Below are 14,489 nucleotides of genomic sequence, written 5' to 3' on the forward strand. Positions count from 1 at the left end.
TCCTCATCTGCCTCGCCTTACACTGGCTCCCCTTCCCCTACAGGATCCTTTTAAAACTCCTCACCACCACTTACAAGGCTCTCTCCCACTCTACTGCCCCCTATATCTCTAAACTCCCCTCCATTCACACTCCTGCTCGCTCCCTGCGCTCAGCCAATGATCGCCACCTCTCCTCCACTCTTATCACCTCTTCCCACTCCAGAATCCAGGACTTTTCCCATGCAGCCCCCCTTCACTGGAATGACCTCCCTTGTTCCATCCGTCTCTCTCCTACTCTGTGCTCCTTCAAACGTGCACTGAAAACACACCTCTTCCTTAAAGCCTACCAACCATCCATATAACCCCTTCACCTCCTCCACTCGCTCTCTCCCTTGCCTCATCTGGCTCCCCTTGTTTCTTTCTGTTTTCCCTCCCTTAGGATGTAAGCTCAAATGAGCAGGGCCCTCTTCCCTCCTGTCTCCCTACCTGTTCTTCTGCTCCATGTTTATTGCTTTAACCTGCTTGGAGTTTCTGAAGTACTGGTATTTTTGTTTATTGTTTTGTGCTGTTTCACCCTGTATAGTGTACTGTTTGTATGGTGTGCGGCTCTGCGGAAATCTTGTGGCGCCAAACAAATAAAGGATAATAATAATAATAATTATAGGGTCAATTTGGATAGCAGCCAATTAACCTACCAGTATGTTTTTTGGGTGTGGGAGGAAACCAGAGCACCCGGAGGAAACCCACGCAAACACAGGGAGAACATACAAACTCCACATAGATGAGGTCATGGTCAGGAATTTAACTCATGAGCCTAGTGTTGTGAGGCAGAAGTGCTAACATGAGGTTGTTCTTTACTTACAGTATATGTCTTTTTCAACCACATTGCTATGTATCCAGTGTGGATTAGGTATAAACAAAAACAGAGAAGTCATTGGCCTTGGTGGGCAATTTCTACAGTATCTAGTGGACAGGAAGTACTGGCAGCTTTTCATATGGAGAATACAGAGAACTAAACCACCTGTATTGCAAGTGAAGCGTGGGGTCATCCTGCAACGTTGTCAAATTTGTGCATTTTGCATCAGTATTATCATGTCATCATGACACACATTTCAGTTGATAGTTAGCTCACTGAGTTGATGTGAGGTTCGAAACATCCACATTTTTCTACCAATCCTTTTATGGTAAATTTTATTATGGATTTTACAATCTGGAGTCAATATTTTATTATAACTATATAGCTTTACAATTGGGGACAAACAGAATAAACTAATAAACAAACTAGGTAAAACAGACAAAGAGTTGAGAAGGCCCTGCTCGCAAGCTTACAATCTATGGGATACATTAGCATCAAAACTAACATCATACATAACAGAAGCAAAAATATTTCAAGGTATAAGAACTACTTCTTATTAATGTAGCTCCTTATGAGGTAGTCTCTGGTGTTCACGTCAGGTCTGAATAATATGACAAAGCATTTTGGGAAAAACATACAGATTACCAAGGCCCAACTGGATGTCAAGATGGCAAATATTTCCATGGCCACAGTGTACTTTCCCTGAGCACTGAGGGAGGCTGGGATAAAAGACACCCAGACACTGAGGAAGGCCAACATGCTGAACGTAATAAACTGGGCCTCATTGTAGCTGTCAGGAAGTCTACGAGCCAGGAAGGCAACAATGAAACTAATGGTGGCCAGAAGAAACAGATAACCTAGCATGGTCCAGAAGGCAATAGGCGATCCCTCATTACACTCAGCAATGATCAGTTCTGGTTTTGATTGTGTGTTGTATTGCGGGAATGGAGGAGCAAAAGTAAGCCATGCTATACACAAAACCAGTTGTAAGAAAGAACATATTAAAATGACCATATAGGAGAACTTTGAATTTGTCCATTTCCTGAGATTGCTATCTGGCATTGTGGCTATAAAAGCAAGTATCACTGTGATGGTCTTGGCCAAGATGCAAGAGATGCAGAGCGCAAACACCATGCCAAATGCAGCGTGACGTAAGAGACAGTTCTGGGATTGGGGATAACCAATGAAAACCAAAGGGCAGAGAAAGCACAACGAAAGTGATACCAAAAGAAGACAACTTACAAAGTAATTGCTAGCTTTAACTAAAGGGGTATTTTTATGACATATAAATTGCTTCAGAATGAAAACTGGAACAAAAGAGGACATAAGACTGATGGCGGTAATGGTTCTTCCCAGGGAATCTTCATGGGAGAGGTACTCTATGGTTTTTGGGAGACATATGCATTTTTCAGAATTTGGCCACTGATCCCATGGACATTTCAAGCAAATAAGGGAGTCTGAAAAGCATTTAAAGGACAAAAATGTTTTTTTTGTTTTTTTTTTACATATTTCTTATGTACTGAAGAAACAATGTAATGCATTGTACTTAAACAACCACCAGAGGTCACTAGAATACTTCTATATTCTTCTGCATATTACTTGGGATTTCAATAAACTCATAACAGTATAGTCTGAAAATAGTCCAATATACCAGGGAAATCCCTTTATCTCCTTATCTGTCACTTTAAGCCTTTCAGAAAGCCTTACAGGGATTTTTTATTATTATTATTATTATTATTATTATTATTATTATTATTATTATTACTGTTTGGTAAATAGCTCCCATAATTTTAAAAATTAAAATAGTTTAGATTGTCCTAGGAAAAGAGAAACATATATGAACCCTAGTGTGGAAATAATGTTGCAAAACCCATTAGTCTCTTTTTCTAATAGCACTATAATAGCACTAATTAATATATTTTTAAACAATAAATATTAAATGCACATTACAAAATAATAATAATTATAAAAATAATAATAATAATAGGAATATTTAGACCTGTTGTCACTAGACTAATTAAAACAGATGCTTTTATAGTAATTAGCAATTGTTAATAACACAATGACAGGAAACAATATTATATATGTAATATCAGGGAGATGACATCTGCCCTTGGAATCAGGGATCATGTGTTTTCAAAAACTGGAAACAATGAGTTTGATGCTAATTTATATTTTTCTCCTTGAATAGACACAATTTTTTAAAGACCACTAAACCACAAAATGTTAATGTTCATTTTCATATGAACCATGATTATAAAATTCATTGTTCTACATTAACTTGGAGCAAAGTAAATTATTATCTCCTCTCTCTAATACAAGACATCATTGCTTCTGTCATTGTATGTGAAAGCTTCTCAGTCACTCATCAAATACTACAGACCATGTCTGCAAGCTTGTCAGTCACTCATCAAATACTACAGACCATGTATGCAAGCTTGTCAGTCACTCATCAAATACTGCAGACCATGTATGCAAGCTTGTCAGTCACTCATCAAATACTGCAGACCATGTCTGCAAGTTGTCAGTCACTCATCAAATACTGCAGACCATGTCTGCAAGCTTGTCAGTCACTCATCAAATACTGCAGACCATGTCTGCAAGCTTGTCAGTCACTCATCAAATACTGCAGACCATGTCTACCAGCTTGTCAGTCACTCATCAAATACTGCAGACCATGTCTACCAGCTTGTCAGTCACTCATCAAATACTGCAGACCATGTCTGCAAGCTTGTCAGTCACTCATCAAATACTGCAGACCATGTCTGCAAGCTTGTCAGTCACTCACTCTTTGCACTGTTAGAAGAGCACTTGCCTCTTAATATTTTGCATAGTGTTCTCCCAAAGTTCCTGACATGTCCCCCTGATAATCAGCACCCATAAGGCTATGATTTTTTTGGCTATGACTATGATAGCTCTGGCCATGTCCCAAAAAGGGATCATTGCCTTATTTATTGCAGTAATTCAGGATAATAAGGAAACAATGGATACCCAAGTATCATACAGATGGAGCACTAGGTATAGTTGAATGGTGCAGTTAAGTGCCAGTTACACATTGCCTCAATCACTGTTATCCTTCAATAACCATATCTGGGATATAGTTATTGTGGCATTATCTAGAAAGCCCATCAAACCTTAGGGGTAGATGGTTTATTCCATTGGTCTACATGAAGGACCTCCTTTTGGTTTAACAATGTGAGGATGAAGAACTTTTCTCTCAAATACCATACAATGAATCTCATTTACCTGTCTGGTTGGAGATCTCTCCTGGTGGACATGGAACACATTCAAAGCAGCAGATGGGTTGCCCTGTTATAGCAGCTTTCCTGAAGCCTGGAGGACAACTCTCGCTGCAGACCAATATCTAAAATAAAAATTGTAAATCTGGTTCAGTTAGCAACGACCAGAGTTAAGAAAGAACAGACGTCTCCGCATTGTTGGGTTTCGGTTTGTCTAATTATGGAAATGGTAATTTCTCATTCAAGATGGAAGAAGTTAAACTGGAAATTAAAAATAGGGTCAGCAATGGACCTGAATTATGATAGTCGATCAATTTTAAACCATTTGTCTAGGTCTTCTCTATATTTCCTTGTGAATGATTTTTAATGATATTGTCTTGTTGCTTTTAATGTACGCATAGCATATATTTAATATACCCACAATTACAATATGGTAAATATGGTAAGTATAGCAAACAAAATAAAAATACGGTTTGAATGGAAGGGCTCCACATTGGCATAAGTGGTGCTCAGATGGGCTAGTGTTTATCTTGGGCACACAATAAGAAGGAGTTTCCTCACCAAAAAAGCCTCCTCAAGGATATCTTTCTCTCTAAGGAAACCTTACCCCTGTGCGCAGTCCACAGCGGTGGGGGAGATCTCCACTCAGACTTGGTTATTCCCTTTATGATCATTGCTGGGGATGAAACAGATGCCACCATGCTGTGAGCCTGGCAGAAGCTAAAGGAATGGAGCCACCTTGTGAAGTTTAAACAATTGTCAACAGAGGATGTGTACTGAACAACACACTTCATTTGGGCAAGTGCAGCTTAAGTGTCCATCCCCCATTGACTACAGTTTGAATATTATGCAGTTGCTCAACTCCACCAGTGCCTGTTATGGAACACTTCCAGTGCGTGATAATGACAACCAGACCAATACAAGGTGGTGAGATGTCCTTAGGGTGAATATTACTTTTTGAAGAAAGTTTTTTCTCTTAAGTGTATAATTATTATGCAAAATAATTTTTACTTAAGGATCAATCTTCCATAACAGTACTTAAAAATAGTTAATTATTCACGTATATGCTGCGAGAGCATAAACTCTGCAAAGCATGATTGAAGCCTAACTAATATTAACATACAAAATTCCTTGGCAGTTGTATCAGCCTACAAGGTGTAATCACTGCAGCCTAAAATGGAACTTGAGGGGAAAAGATAAATCTCTGATATGTTTTTAGAGGAAGTAAAATGTACAGTTTTGCCTTTTCTCGAAAGTCAAAACAGCTGGGATTGCTCACACAAAAATTTAGAAGATGCTCACTGGACATTGCCATATTTATCTGAAAGTTTATTGCCAATCCCAACATACAAAGGCTCACTTTTGAATTTCAAAAAAATCAGACCGACACTGCTTCATTAGTTGCACAATTGTCTATTTGTAACCATGCACATTTGAATGTGAAAAGCCACTTTCTGGTCTTTGGAACTGTCCAGTAGAAGTGGGATGGGTCTAGGTTTTTCTGGCCTCCATATTCTGCTTACAAAAACATTAGGACCACCCCCTTCATTCATTTAATCTTTTAATTTTTTTCCTTTAGCCTCAATTATGGCTTAAATGAATTAGAAAAGAGGGGACACCAGAGCTGTCTTTATTGCATATGGCACTATTGAGTGTCGTAATACTATTATTACATAGGTCAGAGTGCCAATAGAAACATGCTATATGGTAAAGAGAACTGAACAGGTTGAATTAAGAAACATGAAATACACTTGTTACATCACTGTACTGCAATTAGTTCACAATCAGGCTGCAGAATTTACAATGTAGAACACCCTAAACTAGCTAAAAATAATAATGAAGAAAGCACAACGATCCTTCATCTAACATGTATACGTTCTCTACATAGGAATGGTATCTTATAATAAATATTGGAATAAATAATGTCATCAGCAATATTTTAAGAAAAAGTCCATGAACTTTAATGAAAGTACCTAATATTTCATTTTTATTTTCTTTTATATGAAAGTACCGGTCATGTTATATTTGTCTGGTCACACCTGATGATCTTCTATAGGCCAGGAGATGGCGCTTGTGTTGATAGTGAAAACTTCATCAGGAGAAGACAACGTGTCATAACGGCCAACCATAACCTGTTGCATGGTTCCTTCTGGGCTCAATCGCCAGCTCACAATGTCATAGACTGCAGGTGGATCTCCATACTCATTAAAATAAAATTCTCTCCCACTGCTCAGTCTGACTCTCACTTTCTTCATATAGCGCAGGAGCTGTGATGTGGGACATATTAAATTTGGAAAAAGAAGACTGAGTTAGAGGAGACCATCCCGGAAATATCAGCTTCATGCTGCTAAATCACCAAACTTTCTGAGATTGCAGTTTCAAATCAAACTGTATCATGTCAATATTTAAGACTTCCAACTCTGGACATGGGCATGCCCACTTAGTAAAGTGAGCATAGCATCATTACTTCAGGGGACACGGCCATCTCCAAAACGGTTCCCTTCCCCTGCAGACACCTCTGCATTGCTGCATCTCAGAACAGTATGCTGTATACACTCCTCTTTCTAGATTTGTCACAGGAGGTAAGAAAAACTGTTCAAATCAGCCTGTAATATTTTTCAAGCTGAAACAAAGAGCAATATTGAAATAGATTACTAGGTTTTAAGATATCCTTGCTTCTGATACAATGTGAAAAGTCTATATAATTGGTGGCTAAGTGATTAGAACTTCTGCCTTACAGCACTGGGTCATGAGTTCAATTCCCGACCATGGCCTTATCTGTGAGGACTTTGTATGTTCTCCCCGTGTTTGTGTGGTTTTCTCCCACACTCTAAAAACATACTGGTAGGTTAATTGGCTGCTAACAAATTGACCCTAGTCAGTCTGTGTGTGTGTGTGTGTGTGTGTGTGTCTGTGTGTTAGAGAATTTAGACTGTAAGCCCCAATGGGGCAGGGACTGATGTGAGTGAGTTCTCTGTACAGCGCTGCGGAATTAGTGGCGCTATATAAATAAATGGTGATGACGATCATTTAGAGTTGGACTTGAGTCCTTTTCATAAGTGCAAAAAGCGATTTTCACAATTTCACATGCGCAATTCAAAGGGTTATGTCTCAGTTTACTCTACGCTTAGAGAGTTGGAACAGGGAAGGTAGTAGTGAAAGTACAGTAAGGGTGTGTTAACGCTCCTTACGTACTATGCTGAGGGGGGAGAAATCACAGATACACCTTTAGAAGGCGTATTTTTTGGAGGCTATGTCCTCCCTTTTGTAATTTCAGCGCTGATCATCATTTAATTTTGTTAAAAAAAAAAATATAAATAAAATTTCAAAGAAAGTGTGTCTCCCTAAAAAAAAAAGCTTAACCAGCCCTAGTGCTGCCAGCCTAAGCTGGTACTGGCAATTTTGGGGGGAAAAAGAAGATTGGTGTACACCTCAATATACCAGTACCAGTACAATGCCAGTACAATATACCAGTGCCATGTACAATGTAGTTTGCAAAGGGTTCTACATTGTACATGGCCGCATACTTACATTACTCCATTAAGAGCGCCATTAACTGCGTCGCCTATGTAAATGACGTCATGAAGTCGCGCTGTGTCATGCTGGCTTGAAACATGCTTGATAATCAATAATATTTTATTTGAAAAAGTACAGTTTGTTTCCAAAGTGTTTATCTAAAATAAAATGTTAATTCAATACTAAAATGTACTATTACCTGCCATGGCTTAAACCTCCGTATATCTGCACAACTTGAAAGAGACAACGGACCATTTTCATTATGACAGTTTCTAAGATCTTCCATAGCTTTGGCCACCACATTGACTGCAGCGTAAACATTATATGAGGACCTTAAGCCTGACATGTCATTAATGATATTTTGGACAGGCTCTAGTTTTTCTGTTCCTGTGCACTGTTTTGCTGAAGTCTCTAAAGAAGATAAGTCTTTGTCATAGAAAAACGTGCAGTTAAACATTTGTTCCCAAAATAGCTTTGTCCAATCTGCTCCAAAGGACAGAGAAAGGGATATGTTTTTGAGGAACATTTTAAACCCAGGAACTGTACCACCTGTAAAGGCTAATCCAATGGTGCCAGATAGAAGCTTAGAAAATTTCCCAGTAGAAAAAAGGTTGTCTGTGGACCATGATTCACTGGCAATTAATATTTTTTTGGAGACATTCTGTCTCAACCATTCATTTAGAACAGGGATCAAATCAATAGTATTGCAAAAAACCACCACAACTTTGGCTGTTGACCTCTTAATCACTTTTACTATGTGTGGAGCATTACGGTTTGGTTGACTCATTTGAATGCTCTCACTGAACTCCACACAGGCTCCAGCCCTGACTATCTCTTGTCTGACCAGTTGTATTCCCAGTTGTCCATAGTCATTGTCTGCTGCCAACAGCCCCACCCAAGACCAACGAAAATGTAGTATAAGTCGAGCAAGTCCATGGGACTGGAATGCATCACTAGGCACAGTCCTGAAGAAGGATGGGAATTGTGTCCGATCACTGAGAAGAGAACTTGTTGAATAATAACTGATCTGTTGATAAAGAACTATATGAAACTTAAATGAAATCACACCTATACCATGTATAAGCTTTAAATATAAATTAAACACAAACATTTAAACACATATATTTAGGGGTCTATGTATCAAGACTAATATAGACTACTCTCACACTTTCTGCTGGACTTATGATGACCAGTTTGCATAGTCGTTGAGCATGGGTCGAGACCAATGGAGTAATTAGACAGAGAGAGGGTTGGCACAAATGGTTATATTGAAATCCTTTTTCAGCTCTGTTCAGTTTTGTTGCCACTCTGGGTCAAAAAGGGAGCAATAGGGTTCTATGTAGTTTAGTATATAGATCCCTGTGACCTTTTAATCAGTATCAATACATGTGTTTTAAAGTTCTGATTTTTTTTTATTATTCTATCTCAGGTTTTCTATGATTTTTCAAAATTTGCCATAATAATATCTGTGTAATTGGACACTACTATGCTGTATATTACATAAGGGCAAAGTGGTAGGTGATTTAAACTTTTTGACACCCCTGGAATCTCCCTCCTTCAAGTCACCAACAGCTGGGAGCTGCTGCATGCCAATACATTCACATCTGTTGAAGATGACAAATGGAGTCATCCTACGCTTTAGAAGAAAGTAAGTCGAGGTTCAAGGTTGTGTAAATGGGAGGAGTGTTGAAGGGAGGAATCCCTTCTTTCTTAAATGAAGAATAGGTCAAAATGTGGGGAGTTGTCCAAAAATGGGCAATCCCTTTAATTGGCATTACCTTTTCCAGTTTTAGCAGACTTTCTAATAACGTGAAAAGTAAACAAGAAAGCAATATAAATCAAGCAAAACAATGTTGCAACTATTGTCTCTAACTGGTCGATTTATGGCGGATGCTTTGCTTCAATCTGTTTCCTCTGATTGCCAAAATAATCTGTCTGGCTCCTCTGCACTGTTATGTCACTAACCTAAATCTGACAGTTTAGAGCTAAAGATGAGTATATTTCTCAAGATTTGGCTAACCAGAGCATTTGGCCGGCTATCTAGCGACCCTTGAATTTTTACTAAGTGTGGGTGCCTCTTGCCTCTAGTTTAGTTTCCTCTTTTTACACAGCCCTGCACTGAACAGCACTAGTACAGCTAAATAGGATTTGGGGGTCATCGTTCTGTACATTTATCCATACTTGCCAACTCTCCCGGAATGTCCGGGAGACTCCCTAAATTCAGGTTAATCTCACAGACTCCCGATGGAGCTGGCAATTCTCCTGCATCTGGCCCAGCTGCCCAATTCAATAAAATTAGACCTGGAATTTACAGACATAGGGGGCGTGGCTTAGCGATTCATGCCAATTTGGCCCTGCCCCCAGTGATGTAATGCTTGTTTGGGGTCTTTTTACAGTGTTAAATGACCCAAAACAGGCATTACGTCACCGGGGGGAGGGGCAAAATGACGCAAATCATGAAGCCCCGTCCCTTCCACCCATACACCCCCTCCTGCCCTCCAGAATCTCCTGGACCCAGCCAACGTAAGGTTAGCAAGTATGCATCTATCTGAAATCACATTTATCAACACACGACAGTATAGAAACTGGCTTTCAGAATTACAAGGGGTGACTCACATGGTGCTGGGCTGTTTTACTGTTGAAATGCAATGTTGGTTTTACCTGAGGAAGTCTGCTGAGTCCCAGAATTTGAGCAATGCTTATAGAGTGTGTTGAGATAGAGGCACCAAGAACTGCAGCTAGAGGAATATCTGGAAGACATCTGTAGTTTGGGATGGCTGTGTTGAGTCCAGTAAGCACTTGTAATGAGCCCTTTAAGTCCAGATGAAGCACATCACATGAATCATATGCATGGAGCCCCAGGGTAATGTTAGGTAAGATGTTGTGATTATTGTTGATCTCTTCCAGAGAGAACAATGTAGCCTGAAGCATCTGATAATTTTCAATGTCGAATCTTCATGACCAAAATGTGGTTAAAAACAAACAGTTGAATTGAAAGAATTTGCACAATCCCTTACAATATACTGTAACATAATCATGGGACTTAGTTTACTAAACATTTCATAATTGGGTGTTTAGTGTTATGTAGCTCCAGTTCATGATATATAAAAAACAACATCACTTTATGTGCTATGTTTATTTAATACTATTCATTAAGTTCAACTACAATACACACTTGGACCTGATTCATTAAGGAAAGAAAAACAAAAAAATTAGTACGTTTTCTGCTGGACAAAACCATGTTACAATGCAAGGGGTGTTAATGAGTTTATTATTGTGCACATAAGTTAAATACTGACTTTTTTTTCATGTATTACACAAATACTTGATAGCTTTATTTTTACACTGAAATTTAAAGTTGATCTAGGACATGCCCTCCCCCAGCTATAAATCTGCCATCATATTTTAAATGTAACCCCCTCTAATACAACATGGTTTTGCCAAGGTGCAAAGATACTCCTTTTTTTGCTTTACTTTCCTTAACGAATCAGGCCCAAGATGTTTTAATTTGCAAATTATATTTTTTTCCTTCTTTGAACCAAAATCTCCACAGTAGTAAAGGTATGGTTGCAGGATAAAGATACAAAGACACTGTTAGAATTGGTAAATAGATGAGTGATAAGTATTAGATGTATTAACAGCTGGTTATATTTTTGTTTTCTATATTTGTATGATACATGTCCTGTGTGATGTATAGTCAGTGTTAAATTTTAAGTGTATATCGTATCAATTACAAAATGTTGAATTATCTAGAGATTTGGTTTGATAAATTCCACCCTTGACCAAAACATTTCAGTAAATAACACCACAAAAACATACAGACTTTTGGTAACCACAGCTTTTGTGAATGAAGATTTCACTAGACTTGTAGAAATATTATTAGTCACCAAAGTATTAAGACATGTCATGTAAAAGCTATGCCCATCTATAAAAGAACAGATTAATCCACCACTGCTAGAAGCTCTAGCTATAGAAAGGAGAAACATCTGTAGTGAGGGATTTCCTAACTTATACTGCAGAAGTGCTGCATAAATACATATTACTTACGTTGTACATGAGGTCTTGGGTGGTCTTTCAGTAAAGGAGACTTGTTGGTAAACCTTGTCTAAGTGAAGTGGGAAGACAAGACCTATCATTACATCTCCTGGTAGCCTTATCCCCTTAAGGTCTGAGGCATCCAATCTACATATTGGATCAGTGTGTTTATTGGAATAGAAAGCTGGAATGAAAGAGCACAGGACAAGTATCCATACTAATGTAGATAAATTCACCATCTTGCTTTCATGAGATGAGCACGTATGTGACATGTATGTCCAGCAAAGTCATTTCTCTCCTCCAGGTTCCATTGTCAATGATCAGGAAAAGATGGAGATGTTTTGTAAAAAATAATGTATTCAAAGTTTAGATTTATCCATTACCATTGGATTTTTTCTTTTATGTCAGTGCAGTAGTTGGTGTAATGACAAAGAGTAGCCCTCTGAGGTTTTTGTGCAAGGGGTTTCAGAGCAGCAATTGTTTAGTAAAATGTGTAGAGCGAGCACAGGAATAGCAGATGTGGGTGCAGTGGGGGATTAATATTTAGTGACAAAGCGGAGTTTGGTTCACAGTAGAGTAACCTGTTGGTGTAAGTACTAGAATAGCAGAGATGATTGTACAATTTTAGCATTTTAAATAGTACATTAATGCATTGACTTAAAATCTTGCCATGTCCAGAAGCCTATAGAAATAAGCAAAGTCGCGGAAATTGAGTTTCGTTGCTAAATAGGCCATTTTTCATAGGTACTAGCTACAAATTCTTTGGGTCCCACTTTAGCTTAGCTATTCCAAACTGTATTTGTTAAATCAATAAATAGCAGTGGGACAACGAACGTGTCAACTCTGTTGTGTCAGTGGGTTATAACAGAAGAGGATTCTGGGTTGGAAAAAAATTGATTGGGTATTTTGTGCGCTAGAGAAATGTTGGAACTCGGTGCTGGAATGCATATTTCCAGAACAGTTTTAAAAAGTGTAGGTATGAGAGATCAGTGCAGGAACTGATAATTTGTTATCGCTAGACCTAGAAAGTAATTACAGGCATGGTAGAGATTAATGTATGTCAAGATAGTTGCAGTGACATATGTTATATATAAAAGTAAGGGGCAGAGAAGTCTGTAACAAGCTTCCAGCATCACACCACATCCATCTCTCTTACTCACACTTTGCTTTCCTATTTATAAAGCCACAATAACATGTCATTTACAGTGTAATTATGACAGTGACCATTTACATTCTGACTTAATAGAGAACACCTGACTGCATCCATTCTTTATCAATATGCAAGTGTTAAAACAAAATTAGTCTTCCCTCTTGACGATATGTTCCCTTTGCCAAATCTCGTTAGGATTGTTGTTTCCCTGGTGGATAATCAACCCCACAATATTGTCCGATGGGACTTCTTGGCTGTACACACTGCTGTAGATTTTATTTTCCTTAATTTTGTCAGGTAGACTTGTGTGCGCAGTGTGTATTGTATTTATATATATGTATAGTTGCTATGGAGACAATGTAAATCTTAAGTCGAATCAATGCCTGTATTATAACTAGTGTGTATAATTTTAGTTTAAAACATAGTCATTTATTAGAGTATCTATCGAGAACATATTATAGAACCAGCCAGTATTGAGAATCAGAAACCTGATTCTTTAGTATTAAAACAGTGCAGAGAAATCACACAATGAATAGTGATAATTAAGATCCCACATTGTGAAATGTTAGAATACAGGATTTCTTGGGAAACCTGAATATGAAATACTAGGTGTAGTTTTTTATATTAAAGTGAAATCTAAAGTATGTCTTACATGTGATCTCCCAGAACCCAAGCCTCAAACATTCCTGTAGACCAGGGAGGATGTAACTTAATGGTCACCCAAGTGGGTTTGAGTTTCACTTACTCATGACTGCTTGGACTTAAGAGAGATAATCAACTACTTTTGCTTTATTATATGCAGGCTGTAGACTATATGGGCAAAGCAATTTTGGAAACTTGTGGTCCAGTGCAATAGGTGAATGGAAGATCTACAATAAACTACTGCAGATTACACATGATCATAATAATTGACATCTAACATTACTGTGAATATAACCAGGTTTACTTGGCCCCACTGTACCCACATTACAATAGTTGAGCACCCAGGGGTACCTTACTGTACCAAGGAAGTATATATAATACCTTCTTATAGTTCCCCAATCACCGAGACAAAGCAGTTATCAAGTACAACTGTACTTTTATTTTTACATAATACACCAGATAAAAATAGACTTTAAGCAAATTCCAGGTGGGTTTAACACACACCCTTTACCTTATGCCTCTAGCTAAGAGAACCACAGTCACCTTTGTTCCTGGATCCTTGAGTTCTGGATTTCTATCCATCTACCAGTGAGGTATAAAGCAGATACAAGGTCCTCCTGCTTCAGCAGGTCCAGCAAGTTATCAGACACACAGGGTGATGCACTGAGGGAGTGTGAGCAAGCACTAGTCCAACAAAACTCCAACACATGGGCTCTCTAGCACATCAACCTCTGCACCCTATTTATCCTCTCTGTTCTAGGTCTCCCATTTAAAATAAATTTAGATTTTCCACATTCAGGGACTAACCCTTGGATGGCCTTAGATATATCACCTCTCAGGGATTGGTAGCTGTCATAGAGGGCTGTTACAAGGCTGTCCCTTCCCAAAATCTCACATATCCCAGATTCTCTGTTATTGTTCTGGGCCTTCAAGCTGGTCACAGCCTGGAACAATAAGGACTTACTCAAGGTAACTGAGGGTCTGTGTTATGATAAGTGCTAGGCAACCCCTAGTTTAACCACTGACATACATTTTCACTGAAGTTCAACTTCTACCTGAGTGGCACTTCCTA

At 38.5% G+C, this 14,489-nt stretch overlaps 1 protein-coding gene across 1 annotated transcript; it reads right to left on the minus strand.

The window, feature by feature from the left end:
- Positions 1-1,381: 1,381 nt before the first annotated feature.
- Positions 1,382-13,999, minus strand: LOC142150572 (extracellular calcium-sensing receptor-like). Its single transcript, XM_075205771.1, has 6 exons — positions 13,929-13,999; positions 10,252-10,543; positions 7,790-8,617; positions 6,114-6,341; positions 4,082-4,199; positions 1,382-2,292 (listed from the first exon to the last, which is right to left on the minus strand). Exons 1-6 carry the CDS (start codon positions 13,997-13,999, stop codon positions 1,382-1,384), a joined length of 2,448 nt encoding a protein of 815 aa, XP_075061872.1.
- Between the last annotated feature and the right edge of the window lie 490 nt (positions 14,000-14,489).

The sequence above is a fragment of the Mixophyes fleayi genome, chromosome 4, assembly GCF_038048845.1.
Source record: "Mixophyes fleayi isolate aMixFle1 chromosome 4, aMixFle1.hap1, whole genome shotgun sequence".
NCBI lineage: Eukaryota > Metazoa > Chordata > Amphibia > Anura > Limnodynastidae > Mixophyes > Mixophyes fleayi.

Bases quoted from the DNA above. Each gene is read 5' to 3' on its own strand.
- LOC142150572 (XM_075205771.1), bottom strand. From the start codon at position 13,999: ATGGATAGAAATCCAGAACTCAAGGATCCAGGAACAAAGGTGACTGTG. The intron at 10,544-13,928 runs GTAAAGGGTGTG...TTGGTCATGAAG, and splicing joins CTCTTAGCTAGAGGCATAAG to ATTCGACATTGAAAATTATC. The intron at 2,293-4,081 runs GTAAATGAGATT...AATGCTTTTCAG, and splicing joins AGAGATCTCCAACCAGACAG to ACTCCCTTATTTGCTTGAAA.